The sequence below is a fragment of the Furipterus horrens genome, unplaced genomic scaffold, assembly GCF_987537825.1.
Source record: "Furipterus horrens unplaced genomic scaffold, mFurHor1.1.pri manual_scaffold_13, whole genome shotgun sequence".
NCBI lineage: Eukaryota > Metazoa > Chordata > Mammalia > Chiroptera > Furipteridae > Furipterus > Furipterus horrens.
The window spans coordinates 16,140,291-16,161,054 of record NW_028327183.1 but is presented as its reverse complement, the minus strand read 5'-3'; the positions used below and the strand labels follow the sequence as shown (position 1 = coordinate 16,161,054).

The 20,764-nt window shown below is 42.3% G+C and overlaps 1 protein-coding gene across 4 annotated transcripts in view; it reads right to left on the bottom strand.

Annotated features, from left to right (window-relative positions):
* The window catches only part of WWP2 (WW domain containing E3 ubiquitin protein ligase 2), a 127,345-nt gene that overhangs the window by 77,350 nt on the left and 29,231 nt on the right, over window positions 1–20,764 (bottom strand). For all 4 annotated transcript variants that reach the window (XM_090261089.1, XM_090261088.1, XM_090261091.1 and 1 more), the window contains one exon: window positions 1,506–1,643. In XM_090261089.1, coding sequence (XP_090117215.1) covers window positions 1,506–1,643 — 138 coding nt within the window. The remainder of the gene's footprint in view (window positions 1–1,505; window positions 1,644–20,764) is intronic.

The following is a 20,764-nucleotide window of genomic DNA, read 5'->3' as shown; positions in this document are numbered from 1 at the left end:
CTAAGGCACTTACAAACATGTTGCCTTGCACATTACGTGAACCTCAGCCATCCACACGAGACGGAGAACAGATGCTGACCATGCAAAGCTGGGGCAAGGAATGGGGCATTTCTCCGTATCTCAAACAGTGCGCTTTTAAAAAGCCAAGTCAGATTCAATTAAAATCAAATCACGGTACTGTTCTGCTAAAAACCTTTCAACAGCTTCCTGCTTCTTAGAATGGGGTTCAAAATCCTTACCAAGGCCTTCAAGGCTGTGTGATCTGAGCCGACCTGCCTCTGTGGCCTCACCTCCCACCACTCTCCTTGCTCCCTACAGTCCAGCAACCCTGGGCACCTCTGTTCCTACTGCAGGCCAAGATCACTCCCACCTCAGAGCCTCTGCACAGGGGACCCTCCACCTCTGACTCTGCCACCCCTTGACCCACACCCCCACCTTGGCCTGTCTTAACTCCTCATACTCCAGCAGTTCTCAGCTTCCTCAGAGAAACCTCCCCGCGCCCCCCCCCCACTTTATGAGATCCCCTAAAGTACAAGAATCTCATACTCACTACCTTTCCTTCATAGCTTTAGTCACAATTATAGTTACACAATTATTTGTGTGTTTACTTGTTTGATGTCTAGCACCCCTTGCCCCCACCAAGTAAGTTATAAGCTCCCAGGAGTAGACACCATGTGGATGTTGTCCCTGCCATCTCGCTAGCACCTGGTCCAAGACCTAGCACATACCATGTGCTCAATTATCTATATCGGTGCTGTTTTTCTCCAAGCACCATTCAGTCCAGTTGAAGGAGGAATCTCAAGTCAAGGCCCAGCTATTCACTGAATGCCCTTGAATTAGAATTCAAATTTCACTCCCTTGAAGCTACATAAAGCCTGTTTGGGGCCTGGAAAGTGCCTTAGTTACATCACATTTAACAAGAAAAATTATGGAGAAACCCAACCCATCTCAGACTTCATGAAATAATTCGCTGCTAGATCCAAAGGTGACTAATTTCAGACTAGATAAAAAAAAAAAAAATGACCCACATTCAGGGCAGTGTGGGAAACACTCCCAAATTCCCTGCTTCTGTATATATTTTGCTCGTGTGAGTCTCTTCAGACACAGAGTCCCCTTTTCCAACCAGTACTATCTCATAAAAGACACCTCCAAGCGCCCTAGGAAGTTTAACTATACTGGGATGAAGAAAAATGGGCCAAGTAACATTTAACAGACATTTTATTTTCCAAAGCCCATGAAGGACAAAAAGTTGTTTTTCTCTGCTCTCAAACCAAACAACACACTTATAAAGACTTGACATTTATTTTGGTCCTTTAAAGAAAGCTGTCCTTATAAAATCATGTCATGGTTTTTGATCATGCTATAGATGCTGCTAAAAAGAATCAGGGCTAGCTCTGGGCCAGGGTTGGCTGAGCTGTACCCAAACCCAAGGACCTGGTACAGAACAAAACTCTGGACACCTCCTCTCCCCCCCGCGCCACCCCTGGGAGCGGGGCAGCACTCACCGTCTGTCACAGCACTGCCATTAGGCACGCTTCCCAGATCAACAGTCGGCCCGTCCAGGAAAATTGTCAGCTCACCGCCCGAGACAACACCGCCTTTGTTCTCCGTCTGCAGGTTCAGGGTCAGCTGTGTGTTCTCCACTGTTGAACACAAAAGGCAACATGGATGGAAGAAAGCAACTGCCCCCGGAGTTAAGATTCTGAAAGTTATAAGCTCCCACTTTGCCTATGCTGGCTCCCCTGGCAACATTTTTCTGCATCTTCCACTCTGTCCTGTGGCACGGAAAAAGAGAATGGGAAGCAATATGTCTAATTTTCATATGAGACTGCTGTATGAGGCTGGTGGGGAAGGCTGTATTCTTCCTTTTCAAAACATTTTAGATTATTAGGTTAACTACATAATATCTACATTACTTATTTATTTGTTTGCTTATACTTGCAGGACCATTTAAAAAAACAGACATACTGATGGCATACAGAGGAAGAAAACAGTTCCGTCTAGCAGTATGCCCCTACTCATATTTTTAAAATAGTGGAATAGTGGCAAAAAGAAAAGAAACAGGTCAGGAGACCCTGAGGAAACGTCATCAGGAGTCATCTGTAGATGAAGGATTTCCCGGGCTTATTCTTTTCTTACTTGTGTCAAAGTGTTGTTGTTGTTGTTGCTGTTATTTTCAACCCTGAAAATGTTTTTCTATTTTGAAATAAAGAAAGTCTTTAAAACAATAAAACTTCAATATAAGCATGTCAGCCGCAAGTCTCAGGGCCCTGGGTCAGTCCCGGGAGGAGAGACCAGTCGACACCTGGCTCTGTGACTGAGGTGGGAAGGCTGCTCAGGCTCGCCCAGTCCCCAGAACACTAAGTCAAGTCAGCCCCGTGCGCAACCAAGAAGAGCTGGGAAACCACAGCAGGAAAACGGAACCAACGGGTACCAGGCAGAAGCCTCAAAGCCTAGGGGGGCTGGAAATTGCTACACACACACCCCCGACTCCCACCACCAAGCTTGGCCACACGGAACAGCTTCCATCCAGTTGTTGCTCAGGAGCTGCAACCTCCGGTTCAGGGCCGTTCAATCATCACCAAGAGACAGCAGCATTCGTAAGGATTTCCAAAGGGTGTGCCGCCTTCCACGCCTCCCGGACATCTTCCACAGCCAGACCAGGGACGTGCCACATGCTCCCACCTCCCTCCCCACCTACCACTTAGTTTTATCTCTTAGTTGCTACTATGTTATTATAAGCTATCTCACTATATTTCTAGAACAAAGCAGGGGAGCACTTCCTAGAAACAACCTCCCACATGAAAAAGCCTGCCCCCAAATATCTCTAAGAAACAGACACAGCCCTTTAAGAACTCAGAGGGAAAAAAAAAAAAAAGTCTGGATCAATTCAAGGATCTGTTCTAATAAAGTAGAAACCAGCTACCCTTCAGGTTTTCAAGTCCCCCTAAGCATCTCTCCCCTCCCATAAGCGCTCGTCCCTGTAAAGCATCTTTCCAAATCTTTCTGAGTCCGTTGCTATTTTCAGTCAGTTTCACTGAGGGGGCCTGGTGAGTTCCAAACATTTCTGTAAAATAACACATAATCTGAAAACAAGTTCCTTCAAAAGTCTAGGAGTGAGGGTGCGGGGTAAGAACTTAGGCCTGACGACCACCAACACCACTCTCCACCCACGCAAATGAGCCACCCAGGAAGTGGCGCCCCCAGCCCTGAGCCAGCCAGCAGAGGACTGCGGCCCAGCCCACAAATCAACTGCAACCTCAAGAGAGATCCCAAGCCTGACTGCCCAGTGAGGCCGCTCCCAAATTCTGACCCACTGGAGATAATAAATGTTTATTACTGTTTAAAAAAAAAAAAGTCAGGGAGTGTCTCCCTACTCTGTTATTCTGAGATCCTGTGCCAAGGTCCCTAGCAGGGAGTACAGCGCAGAGGTGGAAGGCAGGTGCCAGCCACGCAGACTAGGTTAAATCTCCATTCTACTGCCCAGTAGCTATGCAGCACCTCATAAATTACTTAATATGACCATCGGTCTCCCTAGAGAACAGGGAGCAGGAAGAGCACATTTTTCAGAAGACACTTGTAAGGAAATAAACAGGACCCAGTGAGGTCTTAATATGCTGTGATTTTTATTATCTCCCTATTGACTTTCCTCTTTTTAGGCTACAGAGTCCCGATTTCCCTTGGTCTGACTTGTTCATTGCATAGTCAAGACATTTCTTTTGACCTTTCTGAGCCTTTTTCAGGTTGTGGGGAAAAACTCCACAAAATCTTCCAGGAAAGCCACATAACCATCACAGGGACAAACCGTTATATAATTGTAGGCTCAGAAGTTAGCCTGCAACACTTTGAGACAAATTTGATGTTCAGAATGAGCCAGTTGGGGGAGGGGGGTTCTTTTTTTTTTAATCCTCACCTGAAGATATGTTTATTGATTTGAGAGAGAGGAAGGGAGAGAGAGAAGGAAGAAAGGAGGGAGGGAGAGAGAGGAATGGAGAAAGAAAGAGAGAGAGAAACATGAGTTGGCTGCCTTCTGTACATACCCCAACTGGGGATCGAACCCACAACCTAGATATGTGCTCTGACCAAGAATCAAATCTACAGCCTTTTGGTGCACCAGACAATACTCCAACCAACTGAGCTACCCAATCAGGGCCAACTCTTTCTTCTTCAAACTGAACTTTTGAGACCATAACCTTCCACTGTTCTACTTACTAAAAAAATGTCAGAGAGACCTCTGCCATCAAGATCAAATTGAGCACCACTAAGAGTGGGATGACCAGACATCTATGTGCTTCCTGATGTCCTGAACTGTGAAGTACACAACATCACTTTAACTGTGTAACTCAGTTGGCTAGAGTATCATCCAGATATGCCAAGGTTACTGGTTTGACTCCTGGTCAGGGCACATACAAGAATCAACCAATGAATGCATAAATAAGTGGAACAATAAATTGATCTCTCTCTCTCTCTCTCTCTAAAATCAATAAAAATAAATTTAAAAAAAATTAAGTCTTCTTGCAAAAAGCATTTAGCCTGAATCAATCAAGCCTCTAATTGCTTTCCCAGTACATGAAATTAGGGGACAGAGAAACAAATTCAGTGATACCATGAAGAAGCCATAAATAAATCCAGAGTCTTCAAAAAATCAGAATTAGACCTGGCTGGGTAGCTCCCTTGGTTAGGGCATTATCCCGATACACCAAGTTTGATCCCCAGTCAGGGCAATAAAAGAATCAACCAATAAATGCATAAGTAAATGGAACAACAAATCTATGTTTTTCTCTCTCCTTCAAATCACTTTTTAATAATATTTTTTTTTTAAATTTTAGGTCAGTGTTATTAAATACATTTTGTTTTTTAGAAATGGAGGACAGGCAAAATATTTGTCTAGATTTAAAGAAACATAACTCAAACGCTATGCGTGAATTTTGACTAACCCTTCGGTTGAAAAACATATTCTTGGGGAACTCTGCATCCAGACTGGATATTAAATAATGTCTGAAATTACTATTAATTTTCTTAGGTTCCATAATGGTACTATGGTTTTATATATAAATGTTCTTATTCTTGTGAGATTCAAGAGAAGATTAGGATGATATCAGCACTTAGGCTTAAGTGGTTTTATAGGAGAATAGGGTGAAGTTTTTAGGACTAAAGTGCTATGATATCTGCAATTCACCTTCAAATGGTTTAGGGAAAAAAAAATGCACATACCCACAGGCTCACACATATTGGTTAAATAAATGTGGCAAAAAGTTAAAAACGGTTGGGTCTAAGTGGAGGGAGGCAACTGGGTGTTCATTGTGTTACTCTTTCCATTCTTTTGTATGTTTGAAAATTTCATAATAAAAAGTTGGGAAAAGGTTTTCATTTAATTGGCAAGGCTATTAAAAAATTAAACCTCTGAGAACAGAACACCCCATTATTCTCTTCTTAAAAAATAGCTGAGCCAGGGGAGCCCTACAATGCATAATGGGACTAAAGAAGCCATTAGCTAATTGAGTGACAGACTTGAGCATACAGGGGAGGCTGAAAGGAGTAAGTGTGGCTGGAAAACATATACTGGAATCTTAGTTATAAATAGCAGCATTAGGCACCTTGCCTGGGGCCCTCAGGTTTCACTACAGCCAACGCTGACAACTCTACAAAGGGCCTTTCTCTTCAAGCATGTCTTCCCACTGCCTTTTGAGGCACTGCTTAAAAATCAAGAAACCAATGAAAAACTGGATACAATAGGTCAATTTCCATAACTAGAATCAGATTTAGCAGAGGAAGCCCACCAGCTACTCCCAGCCCCATTCAGTCCCGCTCTATCTGTGGTGGAGCATCTAGTATTCTAGTCATGGAGATTCAACAGGAACAAAACAGACAAAAAAGATCTGGGCTCCTTGGTGTTAATTTCTAATTGAGAGAAACCAGGGATAAGCAATGGGTTTTTCTTTTCTAAGTAAATTGCAGCATAATCAAATGTCGCAGAAAACAATGAAACGGGGCAAGGAGATGGAGCGTGCCAGTGGTGGGAGGAGGGCTTAGGGTGGTGACAGTCTCGCCGGGAAGATGACAACTGAGCAGATTTAAAGAAGGATGAGGCACAGCAGCCATGTAGGTATCTGGGAGAACATTCTAGGCAGAGAGAGAAGGAAGCACAAAGGCCCCAGGTGAGGGCATGCCTAGCACGTGTGAGGAGTGGCAGGGAGGACGGTGTGGCTGGAGGGGACGAAGGAAGAGAGGAGCAGGAGATGAGGACAGGCAGTAACCAGAGCCCATAAGAGAGACCGTGGAGCCCTCGCAAGGTCTGTAATGTTTACTCTGCATGAGACAGGAGCCCATTAGAGGGTTTTGAGCAAGAAGGGACATGACTCCCATAGGAACACAATCACTCCAGCTGAAGGAGGAGCAAGGGCTGAAGCAGACAAGACCAGGTAGGAGGTCACTGCAATACTCCAAGTAGGGACAAATGGTGGCTTGAGGTAAGGCGATGGCAGTGTCTTCCAGGAACAGGGAGCCTAAGTGAAACTCTACCTTGGCTTCCTTCCTAACATGTGCTAGTAAAAAGCCATGACCCCCACCAAGCACATGAGCCAGGCCTCATAGGCCCCTAGCCTCTTGGAATCAAAGATTTGGACAAATCATAGGCAGGGGCTGAAAAAAGAGCCAACTTAGAGCATGGCTAGAGGAAGTCAGATTCAATTACAACCAAATGGAACATATATAATGAAAATATTCCGCTGGCAAGAGAGTTTAGTTCCACCAAGAAAGCCAAAGTCCTGAGCTCATGTTAACTTCAGCAATCAGCAAACACACTTCTTTGGTTATAAGACTGTGCCCTTCTGTTCTGTTCAAAGTACCCACTGGTAACCAATACTGTCAACAGACAGTGGTAGGACTGGATGGATATTAGAATCCAGGGGAAAAGAATCTGGAAAACCTTAAGGACCATGACAGGAGATTCCATCAAAAGCTGGCATCAGGTGCCTCCTGATGGAATCACACACCACCTCATCAAAAAGAAAAAAGAGAGAGAGAGAGAGAACCCAGGTCAGATCAAGCCTCTAGATCTACCCATGAGTTTATAGGAAATACAGAGGGACAGAAGAACATGTTAATCTACAGTTCAGCAAAACCTAAAATGTGGGAAACTACAGGACAAACTTGTCTAGTTCCTTCAACAACAAATTTCAGGGAGTAAGAAAAAGGAGAGAACCCATTAGTTAAAAGAGCCACAGGAGACAGATCAATCTTGTTCAGATCCTGATTCAAATACATCAATGGTGGGGGGAAAAAAACAACTATGAGACAATTGCGGAAATGTAAAGTGACTGCATGTTTGATAATATTAAAATAATTACCATTAAGTTTTTTAGGTATAAAATTAATTGGTGTTATGGTTTTAAAGAGTCCTTATCTTTTAGCAATACATACTAAAATACCTGTAGAGGAAATGTGTCTGGGATTCACAGGAAAATAATCCAGTGAGATGAAACAGGAACAGCCTTTCCTCACACGGCTGTGGAGCTGGTGGCAGGCATGTAGGCGTTCGCGAACTATTCTTTCTACTTTTTTGTATGCTTGACATGATCTATAATCGTTTTTTGGGGGCCAGCACACCCTAGGCACAAACAGTGACTGTAAACTAACTAAAAAATGTACAAGAATTGAACATTACATATATAGTTTGAAATACAAAAAGGTAGAAAATATACCAGTCAAGATGCTTAGGGAATAAATCCTACTCTTATTTTTCCTGACTTCAAAGCCTCCGATTTGCAAGTGGCTTCAGGTTAATAATTTCCTATTGGGAAGAGCTGTTACATGCAACAAGAATGAGTAATATTTTCAAAGAATTACTTTTTTCCTTTCTTGGCATGAGCTTTTTCATGTTTTTCGCATATGGTACGAATAAGTACAGCTAAATGGGGCAAGGAGGCTGCCTTCCTTGTTCCAACAGAAGAAAAAACTATGTAAACCATAACCACCAAACTGTGCCACTGTAATAATGCAGTTCAGTTATGAAACCCAGAACTCCGTGCCTGGACAGTGTCACGGTAGTGAGTGAAAGAACTTCCTACTTCAGACTCTTTTGTCACTGCTGTCCCGCCCCACACCCATGTCACCAAAAGGTGCGTGCATGTACACACTAACACTTTTTAAAAGAAAAAATCATTTTTTCTTCTTAACTCAAAAGTCAAATATAAGGATTTACCTGGAAATCTGAGAAAAATAAAATAAGACACAGAAGTATGATACTTTTAAGGGAGACCAAATACTCGTAGGTCAATAGTGCTGGAAGCCTGGTGAAGGTTTGGCCTTAACAGAGCTGCTCAGTGGAACAAACAAACCTCCTTCTTCCTGCCTCCCTCTGCCCTCAATCCCATAGGCCCATCAAAAGAAAGTGAAAATAAGCAGGGCATTCATGAACAGGTGAGTGTTCATTCTGCACATAGCTGTGAGACACTGGGGCACAGAGGAGTGAGACCGAAGGAAATTCCAAGAGGGCAGAGAGTAAACAGTCCTTTCCATTCCCTGGTCCCCCATAACTCAGACACACACAGGCTGGAGTCTACTCCAGGTTTAAAGAGAATGTTCATTTACTTTCCCTCTGCTGTAAAGGAAGCCAGAGGCTTCCAGGATTTACTGTTACGATGTCTTTTTGGCTTCCGACCTTACCCAGAGCCTAACAAGAGAAAGTCTTTTCTACCCAGCTAGCATCAGGTGGTAAACACTGGAATGCTTGTTGTTGGGGCACCAATGTTGATTCTGCTTCACCTCCCCCCACTTCACCCCCACCACTCACAGGGTCCCCCACGTTGGCAGGTCCTCCCAGACACAGGGTGTAAGGAAGAGTCTACTTTGGCCCTGAAGCCTCTTCTGTGTGCTGCTGGGGGTCTGCCCTTTATCACCTCCAAATTAAAGTTTGGCCTACTGAGGGTTGCAGTAACTCCTCCAGAGCACATAGCTTCTTTACAAAGCCAGGTTGTAAACTTTCCTTCTTCTCTTTCATTCTTGTCCATTTATTTAAGAAGCATTTTCTGGGTGCCTACTATCTGCCTGACACTGTGCTAGACGCTGGGTTATAATGAAAAATAAATATAGTCATAGTCTCTGCTTTCAGGAGAAAGAGAAGTAAGTAAATCATCTCACAAGCAAATGTAAACTTACAACTATGAAACAGATGGCATGTAAGAGGTCCACGGTCCCATGAGCAGCCGGATAATTGACCTCTTCATGGCATCAGGGAAAGTCTCCTGAGGAATTGACTACTCAGCTGGGATCTGAAGTTTAAGGCAGACAGCTAGCAGGTTCAGGCAGGGAAGGTAGTGGGGAGGAAGATCACTCCAGGCAAAGAAAACACCATGTGCAAAGGCACGGTGGCACAATGACCTGGATACTTTCAGAAAACTACACAGAGCTGAGTAGGGCTCAAAAGGAATGTGATCCATATGGATCACACAATGGACAGTCAGTGTAACGCCTTGTGGGTCTGGCATGTTGAAGAGTTTTTCTCTACCCTACAAACAGCAGCATGGTACTTGACGGTTTTTAATGAAGTGTGACAAGATCTACTTTGTGTTTGTAGAGCAAACTAAAGTAAGGGGAGATGCAGGCAGAGCAAATAGGAGGCCACAAGAAAGGCCCAGGGTAATAGAGATTGGGATGAAAGAAACGAGCAGACTTGCAAAAGTAAAAACCAAGAGGACCTGAAAATAGACTAGTAAAGGGAGTGGGCAAGAGGGATGGAGGTATCAAAGATGAATCCTGAGTTTCTAACTTAGTTAACTGGACAAATGAAGGATCTCTACATTGAAATATGTAACACTGGAAGAAAACCAAGTCTGGGGAGGAGGTGATCAGTTCAGATTTGGAAATGTTGATTTTGAGGTGCTTCTAACATCCATGAGGAGTGAGCAAGACAGCAGTCAGGTATGTGGGTCCAGATCTCAGAGGATATGTCAAGGCCGGAGTTTCAAATCTGTGGGTCACCTGCACATGGTGGTTATGCACAAAGAGGAGATACAGATGTGAATACAATCACAGAAGAGAATGGGATACTAGAAAAATTGAAGGCAAAAACTACAAGTGTTGCCCTTAGATCAAGAACAAGACAGGAATGTCTGCTTTCACCTCTTATTCAACAGAGTACTGGAAGTCCTAGCCTCAGCAATTAGACAAGAAGAAGAAATAAAAGGCACCCAAATTGGAAATGAAAAAGTAAAACTGTCATTATTTGCAGATGACATGATACTGTACATACAGAATCCCGAAGATTTCACCAACAAACTACTAGAACTGATCATTGAATTCAGCAAAGTAGCAGAATACAAAATTAATACCCAGAAATCAGTTGCATTTTTATATGCCAATAATGAACTAACAGAAATGGAAATTAAGAAAACAATCCCATTTACAATTGCTTCAAAAAAAAATAAAATACGTAGGCCTGAACCTAACCAAGGGTGTAAAAGGCCTATACTTGAAAATTATAAGACACTGAAGAAGATACAAATAAGTGGATGCACATACCATGTTCACAGATAGGAAGAATTTACATCATTAAAATGTCCATACTACCCAAAACAATCTATAGATTCAACACAATTCCTATCAAGATGCCAATGACATATTTCACAGAACTAGAACAAATATTTCAAAAATTTATACAGAACCACAAAAGGCCCTGCATAGCAACAATGATCCTAGAAAGAAGAACAAAGTTGGAGGAATCATGTTATTTAATATCAAACTATACTATAAGGCCATAGTAATCAAAACAGCATGGTACTAACATAAAAACAGACTCATAGATCTATGCAACAGAATAGAGAGCCCAGAAATAAACCCACACCTTTATAGTTAATTAATATTTGACAGAGGAAACAAGCACATACAATGGGTTAAAGATAGTTTATTCAATAAATGCTGCTGGGAAAATTGGACAGATATGGGCAGAAAAATGAAACTAGACCACCATCTTACACACAAGAATAAATTCAAAATGGATTAAAGACTTAAATGTTAGACCCAAACCATAAAAATCCTAGAAGAAAACACAGGCAGCAAAATCTCGGACATAGCAGTATTTTATCAGATATATTTCCCTAGGCAAGGAAAACAAAAGAAAAAATAAACAAATGGGACTACATCAAACTAAAAAGTTTTTGCACAGCAAAGGAAAACATCAACAAAATCAAAAGAAGACCACAGAACAGGAGGACATAATCACTGATACATCTGATATGGGGTTAATATCCAAAATTTATGAAGAACTTACAAAACTCAGCATCAAAAACAACCCAAATAAAAATGGGCAAAAGACCTGAATAGACATTTCTCCAAAGAGGACATGCAGATGGCCAATAGACATATAAAAAGATCCTCAATGTCACTAATCATCAGAGAAATGCAAATTAAAACCACAATGAAATATCCCACACCTGTCAGAATTGTTGTCATCAATAAATCAACAAACAAGTGCTGGTGAGGATGTGGAGAAAGGGGAACCCTAGTGCACTGTTTATGGGAATGAAAATTGGTGCAGCCTCTATGGAAAACAGTATGGAGATAACTCAAAAAATTAAAAATGGATCTGCCTTTTGACCCAGCGATCCCACTTCTGGACATATATCCGAAAGAATCCAAAACACTAATTCAAAAGAACATAAGCGCCCCTATGTTCATTGCAGCGTTATTTACAACCACCAAGACATGGAAGCAGCCCAAGGGTCCATCAGTAGATGAGTGGATAAAACAACTACGGGACATTAACACAACAGAATACTACATGGCTGTAAAAAAGAAGAACATTTTACCTTTTGCAACAGCATGGATGGATCTGGAGAATATTATGCTAAGCGAAATAAGCCAGTCAGAGAAAGACAAATGCCATATGATTTCACTCATATGTGGAATCTAATGAGCAAACTGAAGTAACACGCAAAATAGAGACCGACTCACAGAGAAGGATAACAGTTAAGGGCGGGGGAGTAGGCAGGGGTGGGACTGAGCAAAAAGGAAAAAGGATTCATGGATGTGGACAACAGTGTGGTGATTATGGGGCGGTGGTGATTATGGGGCGGTGGGGTGGGGAGGGAAGTACAAAGGGGCTAAATGGTAATGAAAAAATGCAATTAAAAAAAAAACTTAGTTATTAGTCAGATGAAGATGACCTTGCAAAGAAGACAGAGAAGAATAATCAGAGAAGCAGCAGGAAAATAAGGAAGAATTCCTGAGAAGGCAGGAAAGAATGAGCTCCAAAGCATGGATGGAGAGTCTGCCCTTCCCCATAGGAGGAAGAGATACAGCTCCCTCACACCACAGGAAAAAGGGAGGAGAGATTGGGCACACACATCCTCGTTATGGTAGAGGACAGACTGGTCAATCATCAATGTCCTTCTTTCTCTCGATCCAGGGTCCCAGTAATCTATAGCCAAGGCCCATACAGCTACACTCGTTTTTACTTACAAAACAAATAAAAGAAGTGCACACACCTGCACACTTCAGAATTGGCTATTCATCACAGTCACCCACCTAACAAGATACATTACAGACAAAGAGTCTCTCTTGAACAAATGCAAGGCCCCTTTAACTCAGGGTACAAAAGGCATCATCTGTCTTGGTAAATCTCAGCTCGTCAAGCTGTAGGATATTTTTCAAAAATTTTAAAGTAATTTAGGGAAAATAAATACAGATCTGAAAAGGGTAAATCTTAGGAATAAACTGTCAGTCCACATCACTTGCTGCTGCCTTGTCAATAGAGGTCCTCTTCCCTCATCACCCACTAACAGCTATTCCTAGATGGGCCCTTGGGGAACCTCAGGATCAAGCCACCTCCCCCTGGGTCAAAAGCCATGTTTATAAACTAGATAGAGGCAGGCTTTCAATGAACAAACTTTCTTTCAAATAAACTTTGAATAGCAAAATGAAAGAGTTCAGCTAAGAGAGAATTTTTATGGTTAAGATTCCTTTTTTTTTAATTGCCTTTATAAACTGGCCTTTAAAAATTACAATTTCAGATGAGTGAAATATGCCACATTAAGATTTAGACTAATGCCCTGGCTGCTGTGGCTCAGAGGACTGAGCACCAGCCTGCAAACCAAAGAGTCGCTGGTTTGATTCCCAGTCAGGGCACATGCCTGGGCTGTGGGCCAGGTCCCCAGTTGGGGGCACACAAGAGGCAACCACACACTGATCTATTTCTTCCTCCCTTCCCCTCTCTCTAAAAATAAATAAATATTTTTTTAAAAAAAGATTTGGACTAATGATTATGATGAGTATTTGAGAACATGGAAAATTATTCATACTACAATGTTAAGTTAAAAAAAAGAGAACATGAAGTTACAGAATGCACCCTATTGTTAAGACCCTGTAAAAACAGGTCAAGAGGCAAAGAAATAAATGAATCAGGGAAAAATAATACATTGTATTTGAAGAGTAAGATTATCAAATAATGGTTTTGTTTTTTAATTTCCATTTTCTGCATAATGGATGATTTTTTCTTAATTTCGATATCAATTAGACATGTATATGTTAAGTATTTACAAGTGAAACGACATGATGTCTAAGATGGGCTTTCAAATATAGCCCTAAAAGTGAGAGATAAAGATGAAATACAACTGAATGTGTGCTGATCACTGTTAAAAGTGGTTAATTGGGGGTGGGCAGGGCAGGAGAGAGCAATGTGGGAAAACTGGGGTAACTGTAATAGAACAACAATTTTTTTCAAAAAAGATCTCAATATCACTTTTTTAAAAAGTGGGTAATGGTACCAGATAATCCAATATACTATTCTCTCTACTTTTATTTATGTTTGAAATTTTCCATAATGAAGTTTTAAAGTATTATGCCATTTATGCTATATGTTATATGTTAGCTTTACAATAAATATTAACTTAATTTTTAAAAATAATAAGAACATGCTCATTATAAGAAATTAAAATAATACAGAAAGGTAAACTCTGACACCTCCTGCCTAAGTGCACACATGCCAAATCCCTTCCCTATGACATAACTCACCGTGGACAACTTTGCAGGAGGTCATCATACCTGCAAACACTAGCACGAATACACAAACACTAGCACAAATACACACAGATAAAGTATGTGGGCAAAACTGGCTTCAGCCTAGACCCAGAAGTTGAGCCCTTTAATTTTTCACTTAAGGTAGTCCACAAATCTTTAAAAATACATACAGAAGCAATTATCCATTAAGGAAAGTTTTAGGATTGAGGAAGAGGCATGTTCAAGGTGAATTCAGCCTTTACTTTAATATGCTGCCTCCAAGAGAATGAATCCATTAATACATGTGCAAATAAACATTAATTAATTGAGGGAGAAAGGAAGAGACGGAGGGAAGACACAGACATCATATTCTGAGAGTGTGTGCCTTGCTGCCCTGTATGTAGTGAAGAGCAACCCCCACCCAGACTGGGCCTGATACTGAGGTGAACCCCCCTCTGTACCCAACAGTGGCACTAACTGTACCACTCGTGTAACTGTGGCGTTCCTTCTCTGGGCCAGGATCTCGTTCCCTCCTGACATGCCACTCTCCTACAAGAATAAGTCTCCTACTCCAAGAAAAAGACTCCTAGAATCCTGGAAGACCAAAGGAAAAGGGAAAATAAAACACTCAAATGAGATAAATGAGGTTTGATCTTAATATGATTCCAGCAGCCACAGCGTCTACCCGGGGAGAACCTGGGAGCCTGCACTGGGCAATCAGGCGGGAGCCGCTCTCAAATAACTGGCACAAAGCAGAGGCCCAGACATCAGATATAAAATGTTTCAGGGTTTTGGGGGGTTTTTTGTTTGTTTTTTTGGCAAGGAGAAGGAAACAGCTCTTATCCAGGCAACGGCCTCATTTTCCTATCACCAATTCTGGGCTCTGTGCAAGGCCACCATTTCATGCCTGTAACAGCTGTCATTTAGAAGCTAAATGCTATGTGGCTGATTAGAAACAGTACAGTTCATCGAAGAGATGGCACGTCACCTCTGTGGGACAGGCTTAAGAGGAAAGGAAGAAGTTTCCAGAAATGTACAAACAGTACAGTCCCTACATGAACAATAACCCAATTTGGAAGCAAAGTTTCCCAAGTCCTCCTTGAGTAACTTAACCTCTAGACCTGCACTGTCCAATGAGGGGGCCACAAGCCACCCGTGGCCACTGAGCACTAGGCACGGGGCCAGTCCGAACTGAGATGTGCTATGAGTGTGACACACCACCTCTTCAAAGACATGATACAATAAATATATATGAATAGGAAGTATCTCATTAATTATTTTTATATTGATTATATATTAAAATGATAACATTTTGGATATACTGGGCTAAATAAATCTACTATTAAAATTCATTTCACCTCTTTTGTTTCTACTTTTTAAAATGTGGCCACTAGAAAATTTGAAACAACGTATGTGGCTCGCATTATTTCTATTGGTCAGCACCGCACGGGCACCTCCTCTCTGCCACTGTTCGGTCATAATCTTGAGCAGCTCTGTCCCTCACCACAACTGGCTGGCCCCAGGGGCCTCTCTGTGTAACCCGACTGCCTCAAAGCTTATTTCTGCCTCAAAGCTTCCCTCATGCTATTCCCTCAGCCTGGAATGCTTTTCTCCTGCTGGCCTGGCCAAACCCTTCTCACCCGTCTGGAGTCCTGGTGTCACCTCCTCCAGCAAGCCTTCCTTGACATCCCAGCAGCCCTGGCTAGGTTAAGTCTCCAGCAATACATTCGCAGAGCATCCTGTCCTGTCCTTCCCTCCGACCTATCTGTCACAGCGGCAGCACTGTGCACCCGTTATCTGTTTAATATCTGTCCACCTCCTTCTCTATGTCCTGAATCCCAGGATGGTCAGTCTTGTTCCCCACGGCACCTCAGCATCAGGCGTGGTGCTCAGAGGGGTTCGCTGTGTGATGCTGGTAAATAAACTTCCGACCCATCCCCTGCTCCAGGCAGGGTCTCACAAGCCTAAGAAAGTGCCCTGCAGAGAAGACAAAAAGCTCCTCTCACACAAAATTCCGGTCCAATAGTGAGAAATTCTTACAGCTAAAAAAAAATAGAAAAGAGCAGAAAGATGTCTTGACCACCTACAATGGACTAAAACACAAAATGTCATAATATCCCTACATTCATGTTTGGAGGGGTAGAATCACTCTTTGCTCAAATATGCATTCCCATGAGGCTGGCCAACTTCCAAAGCCAATACATTGATGGAACACTCTAGAGACAGCAGTAAACCCTAGGCTGCACAGAGGCAGCCATGTAAAGGGAAAGGGATCCTGACAGAAAGCTTTTCTTCTTTCTTCAAGTACCATTTCACAAGGCAGCCTCTCAGCCGGTGACACAGAAAGCAGGTCTGTTTTAACATTCGTTGCAGGGGCCGTGTGTTTACTTTTGAGACTCTTGGCTTAAAAGGACCTTTTCTTTCAAACAGCTCTCCACTGATACGAAAGCCATGAACTGAGTCCAGCTGTAACTCTGAGCAGCTGGGGAGTTGGGCCGGGGGCGGGGGGTGGCTTTGGGCTTCTTCGGGAATTCCTTGAGGTTCTGGCTTGGCCATATCTGCCTGAGGTGCAGGATGATGGAAAGCAATGCACAGAGAGCTTTTCAGTTTAAATCCCAGGGCCAGGCATCTGGGGCCAATCAAGAAAACAGTAGTCACTGATGTAACTACAACCGGATGGGGTAAAATGAAACAAAGGCTGACATTCGGAGGCCAGGACAGATTCAGCCCGATGACTCCCCAGAGCAGCCACCCTGCACCGCTCTGGTCCCAGCTCTCCCTCAGAGGTAAGCCACAACACTAGCCACAAAAACCTAACTCACAAGAAAAGACTATCATCCTCACTAATCTAATTCAATATAATACACATAATATACCATTTATATTATTTTACATTATTTTATATGATATTTACTATGTACTAGTGTCTTCTATGTGTTCTCACCACAGTGGTGAACAGATGCGCATGAGTGAACAAAAGTCAAACAATGCCTGCCCCCATGCAGCTTACATTCCTGTTGCAGAGAACAGGAAGTGAGATAAATAAACAAAATATGTAGTATTATATGAGGATATTGCTTAAAAAATAAAAAAGAATGTAAATCAGGGAAAGAAAACAGGAAATGTATAGGGAGTAGTCACAATTAAGGTAGTTTGGTCAAGGCCATATACTACATGATTCCATTTGTATGAAATGACTAGAAAGGGCAAATATACAGAGACAGAAAGCATATTAGTGGTTGCCAGAGGCTGGGAGTGGGAATGGAAATGAACTATAAATGGGCACGAGGGATCTTATTGGGGTGGTAGTGAAGTTCATGGTGATGCTGCACAACTCAGTAAATTTTTCAAGAAGCACTGATGGAACACTTTTTTAAAGAGCAGTCTGGTCAGGGAAGGCTTCACTGAGTAAACACCTGCATAGACCAGGAAGAGGCGAAGGAGCAAACCATGAGGGCACATGAGGAAGCGTATTTTAGGAAGAAGATAAGGTCAGTGCAAAGGCCCTGCGGCAAGAGCAGCAGTGCATGGGGGAACGATTAGGAGGGCTGTGGGCCAGAAGGGGGTTGGAGAGGGACGGAGAATGGTTAAGATGAGGTAACAGAGAGGTGACAAGAAGATAAAGGAAGGTCTTTTAGACCAATTAGGGAAGGACATTAATTTTTAGTCTCAGTACAATGGGAAATCATTGGAAAAGTGATAAGATCTAACTTACAATTTGGATTATTCTAGCTGCTAGTTCAAAAATATACTGTAGCAAGACAAAGGCAGGTGCAGGGAGACCATCTAGGGACCACTGCTTCTAGCAATGGAGAAGTGACAGTGACTTGAACAAGGGTAATAAGAGCAGTCATGGTAAGAAATGGTCAGATCCTCAAACATATCTTGAAGGTAATATGGGCAGAACTGGCTGACAGACCTGATGTGGAATTAACAGAAAGAATGATGTCAAGGAGGACACCAAGGTTTTTAGTCTGAGCAATAGAGGATCACTAACGCCTGAAACAGAGGAAGCCACGGGGGGACCCAGGCAGTGAGTACAAAGCAATTTTATGGTCACGATACTATCACTGGAAAAAGATCAGAACCAAGATGGGTTCCAGCACAGTCTGAAATGTGTGGGTTCTTTGCTTTATACATTCGGAAGGATTCACGACATGAGTCCTGGTGATTTTTAAGAGTAAGTTTATTAAAGCTGGGGACAGTAAAACCAAGGAAGGGCTTAAGATAGGAGAGGCAATGAACTGAGGCAAGGTTGCCCTGGCCCTTCGGAAATGTAAAGAAAAGAGTTGAGCCTAAGCGAGGCTGCCTTAGCCCTGGAGAAAGAGTCACTTCAGCAGAAGTGAGTCATGCTGGGCTGCATGGACTCAGGAAACGAGTTACAGAGGCAAAAGGAGGGCCCTTGGAGACAGGTTCAGGGGGATAGCCTGGAATGAGCTGCCACTTCCCTCTGCCCACGGCCCCCCACCCCCCCCCCCCCCCGCGTTGCAAGTCTTCTGTGAAGCTCTGAAGCTTAGGAAAAAGAAGGCAAAAGAAGTTGGGGAAAGGCATGGGCATGCTCAAAGGAGAGCATGCACTGGGTCCTTTGTCTTAAGGATTTTTATCTGTTTTCTAAAAGTGGGAATTTTAGGGAAGGTTTCAATCAGAATATTCAATCAGATGTGTCCTTTGATATGCTGATGCATCAAGAGGGATCAGGGTCATTCTCGGATCAGTTTTGCCTTCAAAGAATATCATTGGAAAGGAACCAGAACCAAGGCAGGTCTGCTCCTGGCATGGTCTGGAATGTGTAAACCATTTGCTCCTAAGTGTCCTTCATTAGGGAAGATAAGATTTGTGATTTATTAGCTGGCTGTAAATTGCTCAGCCATCTGTTTAACTATCTGTCTCAGTTTCCCCATCCTACACTTGTCAAGGAATTTTCCTAGCTTCTTACTAACCTGCCTCAATCCCAGATGAGATCATGAAAGAAAGAGTTACAAAACAAGTAGATACAGGATTACGCTAACTTGGGTATTCCAGTGTTCCCAGGCAAGGAGAAAACCAGCAAAGGAGACTGAAAAAGTGTGACCAGGAAGATAGACAGAAAACCAGGTGGGGGTTGTGTCCTGAAAACCAAGTGAAAAAACTATGTCAGGGAGGGATCAGTTCCTTGTATCCAATCTCTAAGGCAAGTGAGTTGAGGATGAAAATTGACCACTGGATGTATGTAGCAACATGGAAGTGACTGGTGACCTTCATACAAGCAATTGCATCAGGGCAGTGAGGGCAAAATCTACTTTAAAGTTTCTCAAAAAGAAAAGGAGGAAGAGAAAAGAAAAAAGATGCCAATTAAAATAACAAAGAGAAATCACTTTCTGCCTCTAAACAGACCAGCAGAGGTTAAAAGGCTGGCAATGCCCAGTGCCGCTGAGGGTGAGGGAGCCAGGTACCAGTCTTCACAGTAGACCCAGGCCACAGGCATCAAAAAACTTGAAACACACCTGCCTTTTGACCCAGCGATTGCATACCTAAAAACTACTACCATAAAAAGAAAAACTTAAAAAGAGCAGAAAGATATTTTTACAAACATTTACCAAAAAGTTGCGCTTATAAACTTAAGGACCTTGGTTTCAGAGGGGTTTTTGTAAATTTGACCCCAAAAGCAAGGAGAGTAAAGAAAAAAATAAATGAATGGGACCACATCAAACTAAAAGGGTCCTGCAGAGCAAAGGAAATCATCAACAAAACAAAAAGGCAACCAACCGAATGGGAGAAGATATTTATAAACAATACCTCTGATAAGGGACTAATAATCAAAATATATAAAGAATTCATATAACTCAACAACAACAACAACAACAACAAAAAAACAAAGAATCCAATTTAAAAATGAGCAGAGGACCTGACACTTTCCAAGAAGACATACAGATAGCCAACAAATAAGTGAAAAGGTGCTCAACTACACGAGCTGTAAGGGAAATGTAAATCAAAACTACAATGAGATACCACTTCAAACCTGTTAGGATGGCTGTTGTCAGTAAGACAAAAATAGGAGTGGTGGAGAGGATATGAAGAAAAGGGAACCCTTGAACACTGCTGATGGGAATGTAAATTGGTGCAGCCTCTATGAAAAATAGTATGGAGTTTCCTAAAAAAATTAAGAATAGAGCTACCATATGACCCAGCAATCCCTCTTCTGGGTATCTACCTGAAAATTTTCAAAAACACTTATTCATAACAATATATATGTACCCGTATGTTCATTCCAGCATTATGCACACTAGCCAAGACATGGAAACAACTGAGAGTCCTTAAACCAATGACTGGACATAGAGGTGGTACCCACATACGACAGAAGACTATTCAGCAACAACAAAAAATGATGAATTACTGCCATTTGCGACAACATGGATGGATCTTGAGAGGATCATTCTAAGTGAAATAAGTCAAACAGTAAAGGACAGGAACCATATGATTTCACTCACATGTGAGATATAAAACAGAAAGCAACAAACAAACAAACAAAACTCACAACAAACTTATAGATACAGATAACAACATGGTGGCTACCAGAGGGGAAGGAGGGGAAGGGGAGGATGAAGATGGTAAAGGGCGTCAAATATATGGTGATGGAAGGAAACTAGGCTTTGGGTGGCGAGCACACAATGCAATACACAGATGATGTATTGTAAAACTGTACACCTGAAACCTGTATAATGTTATTAACCAATAAATTGAATTTTTTAAAAAGTCTTGCTTATACTACTGAAGAAATGGCCAAGAATAA